This window comes from Lepidothrix coronata, unplaced genomic scaffold (assembly GCF_001604755.1).
Source record: "Lepidothrix coronata isolate B3197 unplaced genomic scaffold, Lepidothrix_coronata-1.0 Scaffold73, whole genome shotgun sequence".
NCBI classification, from domain to species: domain Eukaryota; kingdom Metazoa; phylum Chordata; class Aves; order Passeriformes; family Pipridae; genus Lepidothrix; species Lepidothrix coronata.
The window spans coordinates 3,126,007-3,145,504 of NW_016690253.1; the positions used below are offsets into that span (position 1 = coordinate 3,126,007).

The 19,498-nt window shown below is 48.9% G+C and overlaps 1 protein-coding gene across 3 annotated transcripts in view; it reads right to left on the reverse strand.

Moving 5' to 3' along the window:
* Positions 1-19,498, reverse strand: part of GABRA3 (gamma-aminobutyric acid type A receptor alpha3 subunit) — a 79,591-nt gene that overhangs the window by 43,058 nt on the left and 17,035 nt on the right. For 2 of the 3 annotated variants that reach the window (XM_017819293.1, XM_017819294.1), the window contains exon 3: positions 16,561-16,682. In XM_017819293.1, coding sequence (XP_017674782.1) covers positions 16,561-16,682 — 122 coding nt within the window. Of the gene's footprint in view, positions 1-16,560; positions 16,683-19,498 lie in introns of those variants that run through there. The other variant, XM_017819295.1, reaches the window with a different exon arrangement.

Sequence of the window (19,498 nt, forward strand, 5' to 3'; positions counted from 1 at the left end):
AGGGAAGATCAGCTCAGTTCTTGGAAGAGAAATCCCTAAGGAGTCTGCCAACATGCTGTACCTGTGCTCATGGCTCTGATCTAGGTCTGAGCTCTCCCTACACCCACACAACACGTTGGTTATGGAGTTAGGATCAAGGCACAACTACTGCTTGAAGCAGAGGAGTCAGACACACCTTGTTCCTCCTTGCTTCCAGCACAGTGCCAAGAGGCACACAGGGCATCTGCTTGTGCCTTTTGGGTGAGAAACTGCATTCCCTCCCTAGCACAGGCTGTTATTCCCTGGCAATAACAGCTCAGGGTAGCCCAATTTTCTGGTCTGACATTGCTGCACTGAGCAGGCTGCACTGTCCCTTGGTCTCAACACACGAGGATTAAGGGGGCTCCAGACGTACCTGGCACAGTAGGTAAATCCACGTGTTGCTGCAGAAGGTGCTATAGGGTTTTCACACACCCCCCATGCTGGTGAAAGGCATTTTCTCACATTTGTCAAGAGTAGGGGGTGCAGGTTAGAGCTCTATCCAGCAGAACAGCTTAGGAGAGATGCTGTTTTACCAGCAGTGGGGCCAACACACCCTGCTTCCTGCAGATCAGTTTTTCTGATGCCTAACACCAGTTGATCCCACCTAGTTACCTCTCTCTACTTTGGGTCTTTTTCCACTCAGCTGCGTAATTCCACAAATCTTGCAGGGACTTAAAATCTCTGAGATATCTACCCTTCTGTCAGCCAACAGGCTCTAAAGCTTACAGAAGACAAAAGGCAGAAAGATGGATCTGATAAGCCTTACACCGTCAGGTTTTTAGCCAGGGCTCCTATTACAAGACTCAGTAGAATGATGCATTTGGCACATGCAGCTTAATTTAGCTCTCCCTCATGGCCCCGTGCAGGCATCCACATGCACATACTCTTATCACCACATTAAGTGACATAAAATCCACATCCAGAGGTTAGAATCAGGATGTGGTGCAAGTTCTTGATATCAAGTCCACGCGGAATAGAAGAAAGAGTCAGAAGCAGCAGCTGCTGGAGGGTGTGCAGTCATGGAGGCTTTACACACACCCCTCATTCTCACACATACAGACTACAAACAGAGACTACAAATTAGCTGTGCTATTTTTGCTACAGACAGAACTAAGACAGAATGAACAAAGCTACTGTCGTTACTATTTTAAGGACTCAGGACACCCTCAGATGCCATAAAGACAGAGGAGGAATATGTATGTAGGAGCATGCTTTTAGAGGTTCCACAGTGCTTTGAGACCCTGTGGTAACGGAGGAGAGACACTACATAAACATGTTTGTTATATATTATAAATACAATGAGAAAATGTGTGAATGTAAATTGGCATGCATAATTTAACATTATTCAGTCTTAAAGACTGTCCTTGATGGCTAAGCCAGAGGCAGTCAGGGAAGGGAATCCCTGCTGGTCCCTGTGGACAGGGGAAGGGCGTTCAGACAGCCCTGTGTTGCCAGGTGGTACACACAGCTGTGGCCCCAATAATACCAAAGCCAGGAGAATTGTCCTGACCACAGGCCTGCAGGATGTCTGCATGGCTGTATGCACTGGAGACACCAATGGGATTAGGGCAAAACCACCAGACTGGCACCTCAGCATCAGGCAAATCACTCCAGTTCTGTGCCCCTGTGCTGTGGCTGAGGTTGCAAACACAGATGAGATGAGGCACCAGAACAAAGCAGTCACGGGACTCCTGCCTTTGCTCTATCCCATCACGTGTGTATGACTCAGCTGGGAGAGCCAGTCATTAGACCAGGCTTATCCAGAGCCTGCATGGACACAGTGCATCCCTGAAGATTCTTCCTCAGGGAAACTGCAGACTGGCCCTGGAAGGTTTTCACTTACTTCCTCTCTTAAAAAAAAATAAATCACTGAACCTTTCGTTAACTCATTCTCAGCAAGTCTTTCTTCAACAGAAATCACCTTCCAACAGGCCACAGTTTCTTTAAGAGGAGCTGCAAAAACTTCAGATCAGTGCCAGTAACATCCAAAGCATTTATAAAGCAATTACTGAGCTCTGTAATTCATCAGAGCTCAAGGCAGATCCCCTGGAAGAAGATAAGCACAAAGGTGCAATACAAAGCTGCTGCTGCCAACCTGAGAATCACTGATATGGAGAAAACAACTGCAAAGAAAAATCATAAAAGCATTCAGGTTGGAAAAGATCATCAAGTCCAACTGTCAGTCCAGCACCACCACCAGTGTTCACCACTAAGCCACGTCCACAAGTGCCACATCCACACATTTTCTGAACACTTTCAGGGTGGTGACTCCACTACTTCCCTGAGCAGCCTGTTCCAAACCCTGACCACCCTTCCAGTGAAGAAATTTTCCCTAATACCCAATCTAAACCTCCCCTGGCACAACTTGAGGCCATTTACTGTCAGCCTGCCACTTGTTACCTGGGAGCAGAGCCCGACCCCCACCTGACCACAACCCCCCTGTAGAGAGTGAGAAGGTCCCCCCTGTAGAGAGTGAGAAGGTCCCCCCTGAGCCTCCTTTTCTCCAGGCTGAGTTCCCCCAGCTTCTCCTCATCAGACTTGTGCTCCAGAACCTTCCCCAGCTCCGCTGCCCTTCTCTGGACACACTCCAGCCCCTCAGTACCTTTCCTGTCGTCAGGGGCCCAAAACTGAACACAGTATCAACCAAATCAAACGAGACACACTGCACTGCATTGCATTAATTTTATGTCATTGCAGAGGGAGAAAGAATAAACAAGGTGTCTCAACTAAGTGCACGAGATTTGCAGGCTGAGCTCTGAGCTCCAGCCCCACCACTGCTGCTGGCACTGAGCATGTAAAGAATGCAGTTCTGCTGTGCCTAAGTTCCCCCATCTGCCTTTTAGCCCCAGCACTGCCTTCCTGTGCCCCTGGCTATATCTTGTTCCAAGTTGCTTTGCAGGCCGAGGATTGCCGGGCCACATGATGGACTGTAGTGTGCAAAAAAGGGAAGGGAAAAAAAAAAAAAAAAGAAAAAGAAAGTGACTCCTGGGGCTTGCTGTACAGCTCAGAGGAAGGGCCCATTTAATTTTCAAGCCTGTCCCCTGAGGCCAACGCCAGGTACTGAGACGAAGATACAAGAATACAGAATACCATAGCAGGGAGCAACAGAGTAATTTGCACTCTGGTTCCCTTATCCATTAGCTCCTGGCTGGCATTTCCTTAGTGGAGAACTTAATCAGCTCCTCAGACAGTGTGCCTCCGGTGCTGCTTCTGGCATCCTTCACCTCCACAGACACTTTCCCTTCTTCATGCACCCCAACGTGGTCTCTCTGCCTGTGTAGCTGCTGAGCTGTGCCAGAGCCCAGCTCTCCTCCGAGCTGTCTGTCCCCTGTCATGCACGGGTCACTGGCTGCATGGTCAGTGCTCATTTACTCCTCAGCACTGCCAATACAGAGCACAAATAAACTGATCTCATTCACAGTGCCTTGCACCGGGCAATTTAGCATTTCCCCTGATGCTGGAGGGCTGTCGTGTGCCACGACAAGCTCTCCTCCCTGCCTGGGCTCCCCCTCTGCCACCTCTGCCCACGGGGCTGCCACGCACCGGGAAAGGCATTGGAAAAGAAAGGAAAGCAAATAAATGCGGAAAAGAAAGAAAAGAAAGAAATGCACGGACTGGCACGTGCAAATAACTCCTCACAGGTTTGCTGTCCCAGACTTGCACGGATAAACTGAGAGTCTCCGAAGCACAAGATAAATCCCCAAACACATCCCGTGCCCCTCCACCCCATCCCCTCTCACCTGCCTTCCCCAGGCTGCCCAGGGAAGTGCCTGGCTACCAGCAAACCCTGGGAGCAGTGGAATCATCCCCACAAGGCAAGATGAGCTTAGTCGTGCACTCAGGCTGTTGTTTTATCCCCCAGGGAGCAAAATCATTTTAGAGGAAATTCCTTTATGGCTCTAAATCTCCTCTTCCCCAGCCAGCATTATCTGTCCCAAGGACAGGAAGGCTTTTTTATCACCGTCACTCACAAAGATTCAGCAACCAACATGGAATTGTCAGACCTGCCCACTACATGAATTATGATATGCTGCATGATACTCTGATGCTCCCATCAGAGACAAGCAGAGGGCAGATGCCTCCAGATGTATGTAGTTTTTAATTTCCTTTGCTGGGGAAAATGTTTTCTTGTTTTAGTGATGTGTGTTCAAAGCGTTCCAGTTCCCATGGCAACCCCGTGCTTCCACTGGAGATGTCATTTCTCATGCCATCCCTTCAGAATTCAACGTCTCCTAGCAGAAGTTTTGAAGAAATGTCTCTCTTAAAAATATATTTATTAGAGACACTGCCTGCAAGTGTGTTTTATTGACACGTTTCTTAGGTGACTCAGCCTACAGAGGAGAAAGCTGTCTCCAGAAATATGCTGCCTGCCAATCTGTCTTTTCTCAGCTTCTGTTTTCAACCAGAAGTCTCCTCTCTTTTTCTGCCACATACATATTAGCCAACACCTGCTCCTTTTTTTTTTTTCTTTAATTCCTTTCTGTTCCCATCACTCTTGCCCATGCCCAGATCCCCAGCAGTGCAAGCACAGCAGGGATGTGCCCAACCAACTCAGCACATGCCAAAAGTATCTGCACCCATCCCCTGCCTGCTGGCACAGGCCCCCTTCTCCTGTAGGCAGAGAGCCTCATTATACATTTGCACGCAGAGAAACCCCCAAAGTATTGCAAAAAAAACATCACTGCAAGAGCCTCTCCATTCTCAGAGGGCAGCATCAGGAGCATCTGCACCATCTCTGCCCCTGGATACTCTCCCTGTGCCATCTGGCTGCAGCCCCCAGGCACCACGAGCCCTCTGGGAAGGGGTGAGCACATCACAGCTCTGATCCTGCTCCCCAGCACAGGAGCCTGGGCCTGGGGCTCCCACCCTGGCTGGGGGAAGGATTCACGCCCCAGGTGTTACCTGGTGTCATTTGGGCACCCTCGTTTCAGTGGCTCACAGCATTGTGGTACCTCTCTGGGCTCTGGGAGCTGAGGGATGCTGAGATGGAGCTGTGTCCCTGCCTAACTCCTGCCTTCTCTGCACACCAAGGCATGCTGCCTGCCCCTGCTCCCACACAGCCCCTGCCTAACCATCACAGCCCAAAAACCTCCGCCCCTGGCTCAGAAATCCCCCGCAGCGAGATGTAACATCCCACCCACGGCAGCTTCCAAAGGTTTTTTAACAGGACCCGCGGGGAGAGTTTCTATTTCAGGCTGCAGGCGTGGAGAGAACAGGGAGGCCCCTGCAGCCTGCAGGGATGCCCAGGCTCCCCCACCCAGCAGGACCCCGGGTACCACAAAGCCCTCGACCCTCCCTGGCACCACGATCAGCATCTCCCAGCTCCCGACAGCTCCCGGGAAGGAGGCGGTACCAGCCCCAGCGAGGGTCCCGGCGGGAAACCACGCTGGAGATCTTTAATAGAGCTGTAACATTACAGCTCCAAATTGCCTTCCTCCAGCAGACAAATCCGAGCAGGTAAATCGGTAGGAGCTGAGCAGATCCGGAGGCTGATGGAGCTAATCCCAGGCATGTTTAAATGCAAAGACCCAGGGAGCCTCACTCACACCCGACATGATCTCTGGAGCTCCCTGCTGTGCTTAATTCTCAGGTGCAGCCTGCTCGGGGGGTGTGAAAAGCAGAGGAGAAGGCAGAACACTGGGAGCAAACACCACACGCCAGCTTCAAGGTCAGGACAGTGGCCCTCAGCAAAGCCATGCAGCAACCAAACAGCAGCTCCTGTTCACCCCGGCTGGGAAACCACACGGGTAAACATTGCTGGTGTCTCTCAGAGAAGTTTACAAACGTTTCCTTAGCCCAGCCTCGAGCAGGGACACATGGGCTCAGGGGACACTTCTTGCTGACTCCAGACTTCACATTAATTGCACCGCCCCACCAGCCATTAATCAAACGTCTTCCACTTGCATTTTTATTGAAAATCAATTTAATAAAGTAGGTGGGAGTCCACACGCTTCCATAGCATCAGATAAATATTCATGGGCGCTTACACTGCTTTAGCTAAATGAGTTTTTTAAATTTAAACGGTGCAATTTCCTTTTTCCTTAATATATATCTTGGCCTGCCCTTGTTCAGGAATAGAGACGAGGTGGGACTCAGCCCTGTGCTGGCACACCAAGGAACACTCCTTTGCTGTTGAGCCAGCACCTTTGGGCAAGGATAATGTCATCCATAATTGGAAATACCAGTCTGCTGGGGTCAGCATCGCCTGGAGCAAATCCCCAGACGGGATTCAAAAGGACCATTTGGAGTTGAAAATTCATTTTCAACCACTAAGAGCGTGGCCACCATTTTTACCTTGGCACGTGTGCTGTTTGATATCCGCTTTTCCCTCCCCGTTCAAGCAGCCACTGTGCTCCAACAGCCAAAGCTAAGAAAAGCCCTCGGAAAATGCATCCCCCTGGTGCTCATTGAAGGGGGTTAAAAGGCTTCCAAGCTACCAAAATACACAACACACCAGTGAAAGAACAGAAACACACCCACTCAAAATTGGTGAGTCCTCGGAGAAGGGATGAGCACCAAGCTCAGCCTCACTGAGACAACCTCCCTCTGCAGCCCTGGGGAGGGCAGGTTGACCCCTTGCTCCCTGGGGAGACTGAGGAGCAGCCCCAGCTGAGGCTCCTTGCTGCTGTCCTCCTGCCCAAAGGCAGTCATCAGAGTCCAGATGGAAGGAAAAACCTGACACATTGATCAAATTTCGGAGGAAGGCGGGATTCAGACAGTCCCTATCAGTGAGAGATTTTATAGCATCTAACAGCTCTTTGTTCGCTGGAGCAGCGAGGAGCTGCGGCTTCCAAAAAGCAGCAATGCAGGGCAATTCACCCAGCGCCAGGATTGCTGTCATGTTCTCCCAGTGATACCCTGCTCTTGAAAGGCAGAGCTTTAGAAATCAAGCACATCATCGTTTTGCCTTTGTTATTAACGCAAAGCGACTTGTTTTCATCGTTACAGCCTCGACCTAATTCCCCCTGCACACGCTCTCCCCACAGCAGCTCAGATCTCTGGACAGGCTTTGCTCTCCCCGTGCTTGCTTTAATGACATGAAGGTTGTGACTGGCCCTGCAGACAGGCACAGATAGCCCCAGCCCAGGAGCAGGGCACGAGCAGCCCTCCCTGCCCTGCGCACTCCCTCTCCCGAGCTCGCAGGAGTCACATTTCCCGTGTCCCAGCCCCAGGGTGTGGGTGGTGTGAAGACAAATGGAATCCATGAAGTGTCACCATAATAATTTTCTCCTCATCCCCAGCAGCTACTGATGCAGCAGAGGTGGGCAATCCCCACTTTCTGATGTCATGAGACAGTCTAGTCGCTCCGTTCCTCCCCAAACACAGCATCCACTGCGGGGACAGTTCTCCTGCAAGTCTCCAAGACTACTGACTCCTCTGATTTCCCCCCTATTAAGACAGCAGCCATTCTCCAGAGAGATCACCCTTGCTGGAGACAAACTGCCTGTCAGCAAACAGCATTAAATACAGGGTATCATATTTGACAGATAATGGCATGCTTTTAGTTTTTTCTCTCTTGGATGCAGGTCACACCACTAATGTCATCTCCAAAAGCTGAAATCCTACATGTGAAAAGGTAAAGCTTAATTGCCTTGAACAGCAACTCTTGTATTGACTCCAACATAAGGCCCATAAATATTAATACAGCTATATTTAGACCCTTTCAATTATACATACAAAATTGAACATCTTTCTGGGAACAAATCAGTCCAGATAGTGTTTGGATTTTTTTCCTTTTCCCTTTTTAATGCATTCTGCATCAAAATAAAAATAATTCCTATAGACCTAAGGCTTTTTAAAAAAAAAAAACAAAAACAAACCACCACCAACAAAACCAGTGGATGGAGGCAGAGGCTTACAGATATTTTCAGCTGGCTCAATCAACTTGCTCTGGAGTTATCCAGTGGCACTTTCATACTCCTAAACCCCTCTGCCTCATGTGGTTCCCCTCTTACTTGTTAAATTCAGTCCCTTTTCTGGCTGGCAGTGAAGGGGACCCACTAAAGGTGTGTGCACAGAAGGACACACACAGGGGAACCAGCCCAGCCTGGGACCTGGGGGTGCCAGGTCACTGCTGGCAGGGGGATGCTCCAGAGGAGAGGTCCCACCCGAGCATGGCCATACCCACACAATGCCTGCTGCTGTCAAAGACCTTCTCTTTTGTATAAAAATCACATCCACTTTACTGATTTGCAAATTAATTATACATCACTTTCCTTGCCAAAGTGGACTTAATGGTATTAACATTACATGACAAAGAGAAGCTATCAGAGAGCTTCTCTCATAATGATGGCTAGATTGGTCGAGAAAGAAGAAAGGAGATTTCATGCTTTTGTTCTTTAACCCTTCCTCATAAAAGCAGACAAGACTTTTGTCCTGCCTTTTCTAGGAAAAGGCTCTTTCAAAATCTCAGGTGAGACCAGGTGCATCTCTCCAAAGGGAAGAGCTCTAATCTTTCATGCACAAAAGCCTGTAATTCAATTCCCACATGTGCACAGACCCTTTACAGAAAACACAACTTGTGGAAGGAAGATTTTGCACCTTCCCTTTTTTTTTTTTTCTTTTTTGCAAGACAGTGGCCTTAACTGGCCAAAGTGAGATCCACAGCTTTCAAGAGATATGTCTTCAGGTGAGTAAGCAGCACTGCAAGAAATCTGATCTGGCCTGCATGGATACAAACAATTCCCTCAGCAAAAGCCCAGGAGGATGCAGAGAGCCTTGTACAGAGCCTCTGGTGCTGCACACACCAAATGACTGTGGTTTGGGGGATGTTATTTTGGTCCTCAGATCCTTTCCTGAACAAAGTCATTTGTGTCAGAACCGATCCTTCCAAACCAGGGCCGTCTGAAATGGTTTTTGCGATGCTGAAATAGCATCTCGACTCTTGAGACACAATTTATTATTTTGCTCCAGTCATGAATCATTCCAGCCACTAATGCAGTCTGAGCTTTGTCATCAACAGGATTTTCCAGCAGATTTCAGGGGAAGAAAAAAAAAAAAAAAAAGAGTCATATTCTTTTTCTATGCCTGTTGTTCTCAACAGTTTGGTTTGAATTATGTTCCTCCAGAAGGTAAAGTGAACGGGGTGTCCTTTTCTCACAATGCAAATTGCAGATTAAAAGCTCTCTCTAGGCTATACTCTGTGCCCACAATTGCCAGTACTCCAGAAGCACTCTTTTTTTTTTTTTTTAATAAATATTAGCAGTACATCATTCAGAGGCTTTAAAAAAAGCTGCAGGTGAGTACACCAAGAAATCATTACATGAAACTCCTGCCCCATCAGGTGAGAGTTTTGCCATTTACTGCAACAAGATGAGTATTTCTCCCTGACTTTTAATAGTAATTGGTTAAGGGACTGCAAAATTTAGCCTCAGAGTCTTGCAGCAGCTCACTCCCCAAAGCCCCATGCATCTTCCAGAGCCTCACGAACACTCCAATATTTTTATTTAATCAAACAATAACCTTTAAACAAATGGAACAGCATTAACAAGCTAACAGGTCTGAATCAGCAGCATTAATCCCCCCTCCACAGGGGGCTCAGATAGATGTGATTGCTTCTTCCAGATGGATCAGGGCTGAAATTCAGCACCAACACGATCAATGACTTTGCCTCATCAGACATAATCAGTGCCTCTGTATTACTACACAAACTGCTGCAAACATTTTATCCTCTAGCTCAAGGAATAAAAGAACTGCTGTTTCCTCAATATTTGACCAGTTGTTTCACCATCAGCTTCCCAGAATAAACCAATTAAAGTTGTTTTCAAACTCTAAAATGCCCAATAAAAAAAAATCTTATTTCACAATCCATATCAAAGACACATTATAAATCCTTTACGTGGGACTAAATGAATGGAAACTCTAATAAATGAGTAGCTGCCATAGTCCAACAGATCAATAAAGACATCCTCACAAGCAGTTTATAGCCATCTATAACATCATCTACTAATGTTCTTAAAATCATCTAACACATGTTCAACGCGCTGAAACATCAGCTCTCCCCTTCCAAAGTCATTATAAACAAACATCAACACGCACCCATCAGCTTCCCCTCGGGCAGGATCAGCTGCCCAACATTTGCACTGGTTCACTGCAGGTGTCTGAGCAAGCACTGAACCTCTGAGGTGTCACTCCAGTAGAAGTTACTGGGGCAAAAATTCCTCCAGATGGCTTCACTTTCCTAGAAGAATTTCTCACCCTTTGGGGAAAAATCTTCTTGCCTACCTGTGTGGATATAGGGCTGGTTCAGCAGCTGGGGGGGCTCCTCACTGGGAGCACACTCAGCAAACGAAGGCGCCAGCTGAAAAAAGGCATCCAAGGGAGCACGAGAAACACCTTCCCCTTCACAACCCTGCGGCCTGGGAGCTTGGTTGGGCCTCTCTGGAGAGCCCAGGAGCGGCACAAGGACAGCAGGTGATGGACTTTGGCCACACAACTGGCCCACGGGAGGGTGGCCGGGCAGGGACCCACCGCGGTGCCACACTCACAGCCCTGTGGTGGCTCTGCAGTGCCCCCGAGGGACCCGGTGCTGACCCGAAGCCCAGGTGCTGGTTTCACACCCAAAGCTATCAATCTCTCTACACAGTGCATTCCTGACCCCTCTGGAGTGTTTGTGATATCCCTGAAGCTTTGATACGGGCTTGTTGCCCCAAGCACATTCATCACTTATTGAAGAGAAGACTTTCCCCCTCAGGCACAGCAGCCGAGCCCGCAGTTCCCGCAGTTCCTCACTCGCCTCCTGACGTGTGCCAGCCTTTCCACACAGAGCTTCCTCTGGCTGTGCACCACGGGTTTAACCAGCAACACAACTGGGAGTTCTGCATCAGAGAGGAGAGCACCGGGGCTGTGCAAATCCATGGCAAAGCTGCCTTTGGAGAGCTGCCCCCGAGGGGAAGACAAGCTTTTTTTAATTTGTTCACAGATAACTTCAGAAGTCTGACGAGACAGAGCAGGGTCCCTGTTGCCCAGAAAGGTAAATAGAAAAAAATGCTGTTCAGGCAATGCCTCAGCTCCAGATTAAAACTCATCAAGGAATCTCAGACAAAGACAAAAATCTGAGATAAGACTATGGATTTTTTTTTTTTCTAAGGATCAAATTCCTCCCTGGAGTAATCAATGAAGTCAGATCAGAGAAAAGAGATGAGAAGTTGGGAGAAGTGGAACACTAAGACAGAGTAACAGATGAAACACAGTCCTGAAACCCTAGAAATCATAACAAACCACAAAGGACCACTGGGTTTGTCATCTAATGTTTGTCTCACACAAACAGTAGATCTAGGTAATGTTTATGACAGACTGCAGGCAGCTTCATCAGGCACAGGTGAAAAAAAAATGAAGATCTCAAGAGCAGCCCGAGGCAGGGACACCTGAGGACCAGCTCTGCTGCAGCAGGGAGTGGGACAGGATTCTGCCACTGCCACTCAGGTGTCCCCACAGCACGGGCAGTGCCCAATGCTTCTGCCCAGAGACCAGGAACAGACAGGCAATTCTAGAATTTATTACTGTGAATATTTCAGCCCCTCTGCTTTAATGCTCACACAGCAGCAGACGAGGAGGAGCTCAGGACAAAATGACACATGCACTGAGGTGCAACACACCAGGCATTGCCCCAGAAAGTCTCAACCTAAAAGGAGCCTCTCTGAACCAAAGTCCAAAACTTCTGGCTCATCAGCACTTGAATTGGTGGCAGAGGTGGCAAGACAGGGATACAGTTGTTTCTTGCTCAGAAGCCATCCTGCCAAACTACACCATCATTAAAAAAAGCAGGAAGAAACACTGCACTGCAGAAAGGAGAGACAAGAACAGCTTCAACCGAGGTGCACTTCACTTACAGAAGAATAAAGGGAATATGACAGCAGGATAAATATTAACAGGTGGCTATAGATCAAAACCATCAGCAAGACAGAGCTGACATAGTGAGGCCAGATAAAAGGCACTATAGGCCCATGTCAGGCAACCCTGAGCTGAGTCCTTTTGTGAGCAGCAGACCCTGACTGCACCAGATCCTGCTCGACCCCAAGGCTGTCTGTACTGAGCCCAGTGTGGGCAGGGAGATGTTGACACCAAGCCACAAAGAGCAGTGCAGTGGAGGAGAGGAAGAGGAGCCTTGTAAGCAACGCTGCATCCAGGAGGGATAACACAGATCGATCTCAGCCCACCTGCTTAACATGGTACAAATTACTTTTTAATTGCAGTCGGAGAAATCGGCTAATCTAGGAAGTTTACAGCTCATCTTCTAGAAAACTGAGCAGCCTACTCTAGCCTCCTCTTCCTTGGGGCAAAACCTTTTCCTCCTGGCAGCGCATGGAAAAGGCCACCAGTTTTCTGGAGTGCAGGTTTCCTGATCACCCAACGCAGAGACTTTGTCCACCACTGCTCCAGATGTCCTCTGGCTTCCTCATCCTTACACCAAGTGTACCTCAGGTGAATGCCCAGCCCTCTGAAGCAGGCAGTCTCCGGCTGAGCTGGAAGAAAACCCTACCCTGATTTTCAAACAGCTGTGGAAAGGTCCCACACACCTCCCCAAGCTCCCTGTTAACTTTCAATTGCCAAATATTAAAAGGATTCTTGAGACTGTAAGGAAGGAAAAGCCTTCCTGTCCCTTCCCAGATGTTCACATATCTCTGTTTCAGTTGCAGCACAATGGCCCCAAATTTCATCAGTTAGGAAATAAGGTACAGGAGGCACAGCTGCACAGGGAGCACCACTGACCCTCAAACCCTCAACCACCACATCCCCCCTTGTGTTCACTGTGCTGGACATCACACTGGCTGTGTAAGGACTGCAGAACTTCCATCACTCCTCACAGCACCAGGACACACAGGGTATTTTAGTTCATCAGCCAGTCTTGGAGGATCACTCATGGTCTCACCACTTACATCCCACTCCTCGAACACCTCTTCCTTTGGGGTGTAGGACGTCTCTCCCTTGTCAGCCAGTTCTACCTCTTTTTCCTGGCCACATCTGCTCTCTCCTACTCTTGCAAGCTCCAGGTGCACAGCTCCCTGTGTGCCAGCTCTGCAGGAGCCCCAGCAAGAAGAACCTGAGAGCTGTAAATAGATGCTTCCCACTGCAGCCCCTCGGGGCTGGGAGCTGTGTCCTGCACAGCTCCAGAGCAGGAGCAGAGGCCAGTGCTGTCCACAGAAGCTCTCTCCATGGGACATTTTCTTATCCTACAAGGTTGGCCATGGCAACAGATGTCTGCATCCCCTCAGGGTCCACTTCTGTTCCTCTTCTGACTTAATAACCAATCTGCCCTGTGTTTTCCCAGGGGAAACACAGGTTGTCTGCTGATAGTTCCTTCCTCTCCTCCCCCACTCCGAGTCCTATAACATCATCCCTTTATGCAGCTACCCCTTCCCCAAGCCCAGACTGTCTTTCAGTGGTCATGAGGCCAAAGGAAAGGCTCAGCTCTGCTCCTAAGAGGAATCCAGCCCTGGCTCAGCTGGCAGAGACAGAGAGAAACCTTCTACCAGCCACAGAAGACTTCTCTGGGACACCAGTGATTGTGTCCCCAGTGCTACAGGGTCCTGCTGCAAAAAGAGGGGTCTGACAATCACTTTCTTTCCCCTGACCCCCTCCTTTCCTCTCCTAAGCCAGCCTCATAAACCTCCACTTGCCTCAAGACAGCAAGGACTCTGAGCTAGAGAGGATGCCCTGAGCCAGCTCCTGGAGGCAGGAGCAGCAGCAGGGCCCAGGATTACCCTCACCCGGAGCCTGGCTCTGCAGCACCAGGAAGTCCCAAGCAGCCTCAGCACTAGTTTGCTTTAATCTGTGTCTGCAGCATCCTGGTAGGAAGAGGAGCTCTGGCATGGGAGCTATTAGAGTGGGTGGCAGCAGATGGTAAAAACAGAGGGGATAAGAAAATAAATACAAAGAGGCTATCTTGAGGGGAGAAGTCACCACATTAACACTCTGTTGCTTACACAGTGTCTTTTCCCGAAGTCTAAACAAACATTGCTCGGTTCCTGGCGCACGGGAAGCGGCTCTGCCGAGCGTGGGGGACAGGCACTGAGCACACAGCCCTGAGAGGGGCTGCAGCACTCCCAGCCCTGCCTGTCCCAGCCCTTTGCAGGGGGATCTGTCTCATGCAGAGCAGGGAAACCAGCCAAGGAGGGATGTTGCGTGTCCTGCTTTGGCCAGTTCATCTCTCCATCAGCCTGTGTGTGGACACAGCGACACCACATCTGCCCTGTCCACGGGCACCAAAGCAGGACTTTACTGCTACTAATGGATGCCATTACCTGACATCTTCAGAAAAGCAAGTGGAAGATATTCCTGAGGGAAAATGAGGAGAGACAGTGCTGGGTCTGTCTGCAGGGACTGCCCAGTGCTGTCTCACAGGAAAGCCAATGTACCTTGTCAGTCACCGAGCAGCACAGCTGCTAATTTGGAGCAAAGCAATCCCTCTCACAGATCTCACACAGCCTTGGACAGCAGGAGCCCACCTCTTGCTGATTATCTCCTCAGGCTCTTCCATTAGCCCCCAAGTCTGGAGGCTGCAGCAGGACCATTTCTGCTTCTCTGGCCACCAGCAGCAGTGGGGAAGGTCCTTCTGTTCCTGACAGATCTCCAAAAGTTTGGCCTTGGGGAAAGCAGGTCCAGCTAAAAGTGGGGAGAGCCCAGCTCACCAGGCTGCCCTGTATGCAAACACAACTCACTGCCAGCCAACAGCTCCCAAAACCTCTAGCCCTTGTCAAAACCTCCCATCTGGGCCCACAGGACTGCTCTGCCAGGGGAAACCAGAGGTGAAAGCAGTCTTTAAACATACAGTGGCTGGTTCAGGCAAAGGCAATTTATTATGTTAAACACGTTGTTAAAGGATCTAAAGCAACAGAGAAAAGATGTTCCAAGAAAGGTTTTAACTTTCCCAGCAAGGGGCTCCTGGGAGTCCTCTTGTTAATGCTTTGCATGGGTTTGTCTGCAATTGAGCCTACGGTGAACATAAATGCCCCCTCAGTCCCCTTTCAGAACTCATTTCAGTTAAATCAATACAGCCATCGGGGAGACTTGAGGAAGCAAAGCTATTAGTGGGACCACAGTTAATTCTGGGGGAAAGAAACAAGCAACAAAAGCAATAAAACTGATGGATTGCTTATGCAGACACAGTAACTCTTTCCTGCCTGGGTCCTGCAGCGTGGCAGAGCATCAGAGATGAGGATGCTCACTGCAGAAGCCCTTCCTCCCCAGGCTTTGCCTGGTCTCTGCTTGGGATCAAAGTACTCCTGGACAGGTGCAGGGCAGAGGGCTGTGGCACAGAGGTGGGCATGGGGCTGGGAAGGGACAACAAAGCTGCTCTGAGCAAGGGAGAGTGCAATTCCTGGCTAGCATTATAACACCAGAGCCCCCATTAGCATGCAAGAGCCCAGGAAAGCTTGTTCCCAACCTCTCTTGGCAGTGGGACCTTCAGAGAACAGGAGAGCACACGGTGACTCCACTTTTGGGTGGAAATTGTAGTCCAGCAGCACACCTTTGCAGCCAAACAGGAGAGCTCAGAGCAGGGCAGGGACATCTCCTCAGAGGCCCCAGTGACACACAGCTGTCAGCATCTGAGAGGGGTCAACTCTGCCACAGCAACACACCAATAAACCACCCAGGTCTACATCTCCCTCAGCCCAGCTCACATCTGTCTTCCCCACACATCTCCCCATTTTTTCTGCCTCCTTATATCACGCTAACTGAAGGCATAAGCATTAGGTGGGAAGGTGGCTACTATTATTTTGCTTTCTGAAGCCCCTTAAACAGCTGCAGGTGCTTGGAGAGAACCTCAGCAGCAGCAGCAACGATAGCAGCAGTGTTAAATGCAGCTCAGGAGGCAGCAAAGCCCGGGTGACTGCCTGATGTCCAGAGCAGCACACAGGGAAGAGCTTGCCAGGTGACAGCTACAATAAAAAAATAACTGAGCAGGTGTCAAGATAGGGGCTCTGTAGCAAAGCAAACTGACTGGAAAGCAAAACCAACATGAGCTGAAGGTCCTGCAAACTGGTGGTATGGAATCATAGAATCACTCACATTGGAAAAGACCTTTAAGAGAATCAAGTCCAACTGCCAACCCAGCACCACCATGTCCTCAAGTGCCACATCCAGATGTTTTTGAACACTTGCAGGGATGGTGGCTCTACCATTTTCCTGGGCAGCCTGTTCTGGTGCTTTACAACCCTTTATGTGAAGAAATTGCCCTTCCTCTGGACCAGCTCCAGCACCTCAATGCCTTTCTTTAATTCCTGAATGTATCAGCATTTCTGAAATGCTAATGCCTAGAAAACAGTAGCAATAAGTTTATTCATAGCTGCTCCATCTACAGGCCTGTCACTGTAATGTCACAGGTGACCCCAGCACTCAGAGACTGGCACTTCCCATCCCACAAGATAAAACCCAACAAAATACCACCGACTCAAAAGAGGGAAACCAGCCACAGGCTGACTCTGGCACTGAACCAGCCTCTCCTCCTGACAGCACCAGACTTTTCAATAAGTCATCTGCACTGCCTCTCCTTTCTAGAGCTGCTGATGGAAAGCATCATCTCTCCACCCAACTGACCTCCAAGCCCAGGTCTCAGGCGGTTGTCGTACCCATCCAACAGCCTGTCCAGGATGCGGGTGAAAATGGTGATGTTATCTTTGCTGTCATCAACGACGTCTGAAACGTGCTTCTGAGAGAGCCTGGCAAGGGGGAGGGGAAAAAAAAAAAAAAGGAAAAAACATCATCAGAAGCAAAACCTACCTTCAGAGGATGTGCTCTGAACAGTTCCAGGGAACGAAGGGATGTTGGTTCCTGCTCCAGCCTGAACTGCAGGACGGGGCACACTTGTTGGCAGAGTGATGTGCTTGCAGGATGCCCCACAGGGCATCTCTAATCAACACCTCAGCACTGAGGCACCCGCGCTGCTCCCTGCCCACCTTTCCGTGCTCAGGGCCAGCAGCACCATGGACAGTGGTTCAGGAGCCCCGTTTTAACAGGGAGCCTTCCCCTGCCCCAGGAATGGCCGTTTTATGAACGGAGGCTGTGGGCACCGCAGTTATTCAAGTGCCAGTATCTCCCTGCAGGCAGCACGGAAGGAGTGATGCCAGTTATTTGCCATTTCAGTGTTCCCTGCCCCCGGGAAAAAGGAAGGGAGGCAGAAAATAGGAATTCCGTAAGGCAGGCTTGAAGCCTCAGTCCATCATTAAAACACTTCAAGAACCTTTTCTGCAGTTTCTTGAACTTTCCCTATTTATAAAAACAAATGATTTTTCACGTTCCCAGATCTGCTCAACACAAGAAGCCTGGAAGTCCCCAAACAAGATGATTTCCTCAGAACATATTCTGCCCCAGGTGGAATAAAACAAGTAGTAAATTTCTCAAACAAAGCTCATCTTGCTGAACAAAATCTTCAATACAGTTTTGCAAACACAAGGGGCTCAAATAATACATTTGCGTTTTGTGTCTTCCTTTCAATCAACAGAAAAAGAGCCTGTGAATCCTTCTGAAACCACCTGCCTTTAAAAGAGATTTCAGACAACACAGAGTACCAGTGCTGTGGATTCAAGTACAGCTTTCCCCAGCAGAAATAGCTGTTAGGACCAAACAAATGGAAAGGCAGAAGATTAAGTAACAGAAAACCAAAAGAAAAAAAATCTATAAAAATGAAGAGATTGCAAGGAAGATGGAAGAGGAAATAAGAGAGAGACCACTGAGGCCAAAAAAAGATTAAGAGGCACAGAGAGGCAGCAGGATGGCTGAGGATGCCCAGCCAGGCAGGGGAGAAAAGGCTGCTGGAGTGGAGGGAGCAGTGCCCTGCTCCCCACAGCTAGGGGAAGAGAAGCCCCTAAATAGTTGCTTTCTAAGGGTTTTGCCCCTTTCCTTCTCCACCTCAGCCTTATTTCCTTTTGTTCCAGTTGCTCTTTGCAGCCACTGGTTTAAGCATGCATGAGGAAGTAACTGGGGGAAAAAAACATACAGAGAAAGGAATATAATTTAAGGAGTTCAAGGCTCAGTCCTGCTGTATCCCATCTGGTTGGACTAGCTACCCCTGACACTACTGGTCCATTTGTAAATACACTGTGTAGGATCAGTAGAGTGGGTGGTAAGTAGCAGAGCTGGCTTGGAGTTTTCTGTCAAAGTGTTCACCCAACAGAAAACCCAGATTGTAACATAAAAGAGCAAAAGGTATTTTCTAGCAAAACAGGAAGAATTGAGAGTAGGATATGGGTATTTTTAGAGCCAGGCTGAACCAATACTATTTAGTATGCTGCAGTTAATTGAAATATTCCATTTGGGGCAATTCTCACACTAATTTTTGTTGCCTTCAATGACCAAACACTCAGGGAAACTGCATTTCAAGTGCTTGGGGTTCACTTCCCCAGGGGCTGGGTCCTACCTCTCACAAGACCATTCAGCCTCTGTTTTTAGCAAAGCAAGAGGTGCTATCCTGGGAGAAATGGTCAAACCAGGAAGCTCAGCCTACAGGACCCCAAAGAGGATATCAGTGCTTAAACTGCAGTTCCCAGAGGATGTGGGGGTGAGGCATGGTCGGGATAACACTTGGCCCTGCCCTAATACACCCTGTCAGATCCAAAACATCAAACCACCCCGATGGTACAAACTGCATCACAGCCTTCGAGACTTCCCATTTCCATTTGAATCAAAGCACTGACTTTGGCTTTTCATCTGGACTTGAACTCCCTGCAGGTAAGCAGAATTTTGAGAAATTTAAAAAATGACTACTGTAATTAGTGGGGTTCCAATTGTACCAGCTTTCAATAGATGTCATGGTTAAAAGTAATCTGTACCAGTGTCTACTGATGAGTATATAACCATCTATAAGTTATGAACAGCTAGCATGCTCATGAAAGCTCATTCATTAATGTTTTATAGGCTATCTTTAAAAATTACCCATAATATAAAGAGCAAGAAGACCGATTTTTGTGAAGGAACTCCTGGTGGAGGCTCCGCAGTGATGGGAAAAATGAGTTTACAAATTTCAAAGCTGTTTTACTTAGCCTGACATTTGAGGGTTTGACTTCAATGTGAGCAGTGTGGGATTCACTTGGGAGATGCTGGGGAAAGAGCAGTGCAGGCAGGGTGAGGGAAGGTGCAGGCAGGGGGAAGGTGCAGGCAGGGGAGAGGCAGCAGCATCTCTGCCTGGCACTTGATCTGGGCTAATTCCCCGCTCCAGCCAAGGTCTGGGCAGGCTCAACTGGCCTTAATGTAAAGCTAAGGCTGCCCTTTAGCAAGGCATAAAGGAACTGCAAAGAGGGATGGGGATCAAGGTTTTAAAATAATTAAAAGCCTTTAGGCAGGGAGGACAGAGGTTTACAGCAAATTTAATTAAGACAGGCTTGAGGAAAAGTCATTACCTTGCCCCTGTGCACGTGCTCTTTGGGGAGCTGTGCCACATCAGCACAGCAACCTCTGCACAAGGGTCCCCTCACCCACAGTTTAGGAAACAAATCCTCCTGTGGACCAATATTCCGAGCAATCCCCTTGGGGCAGGTGG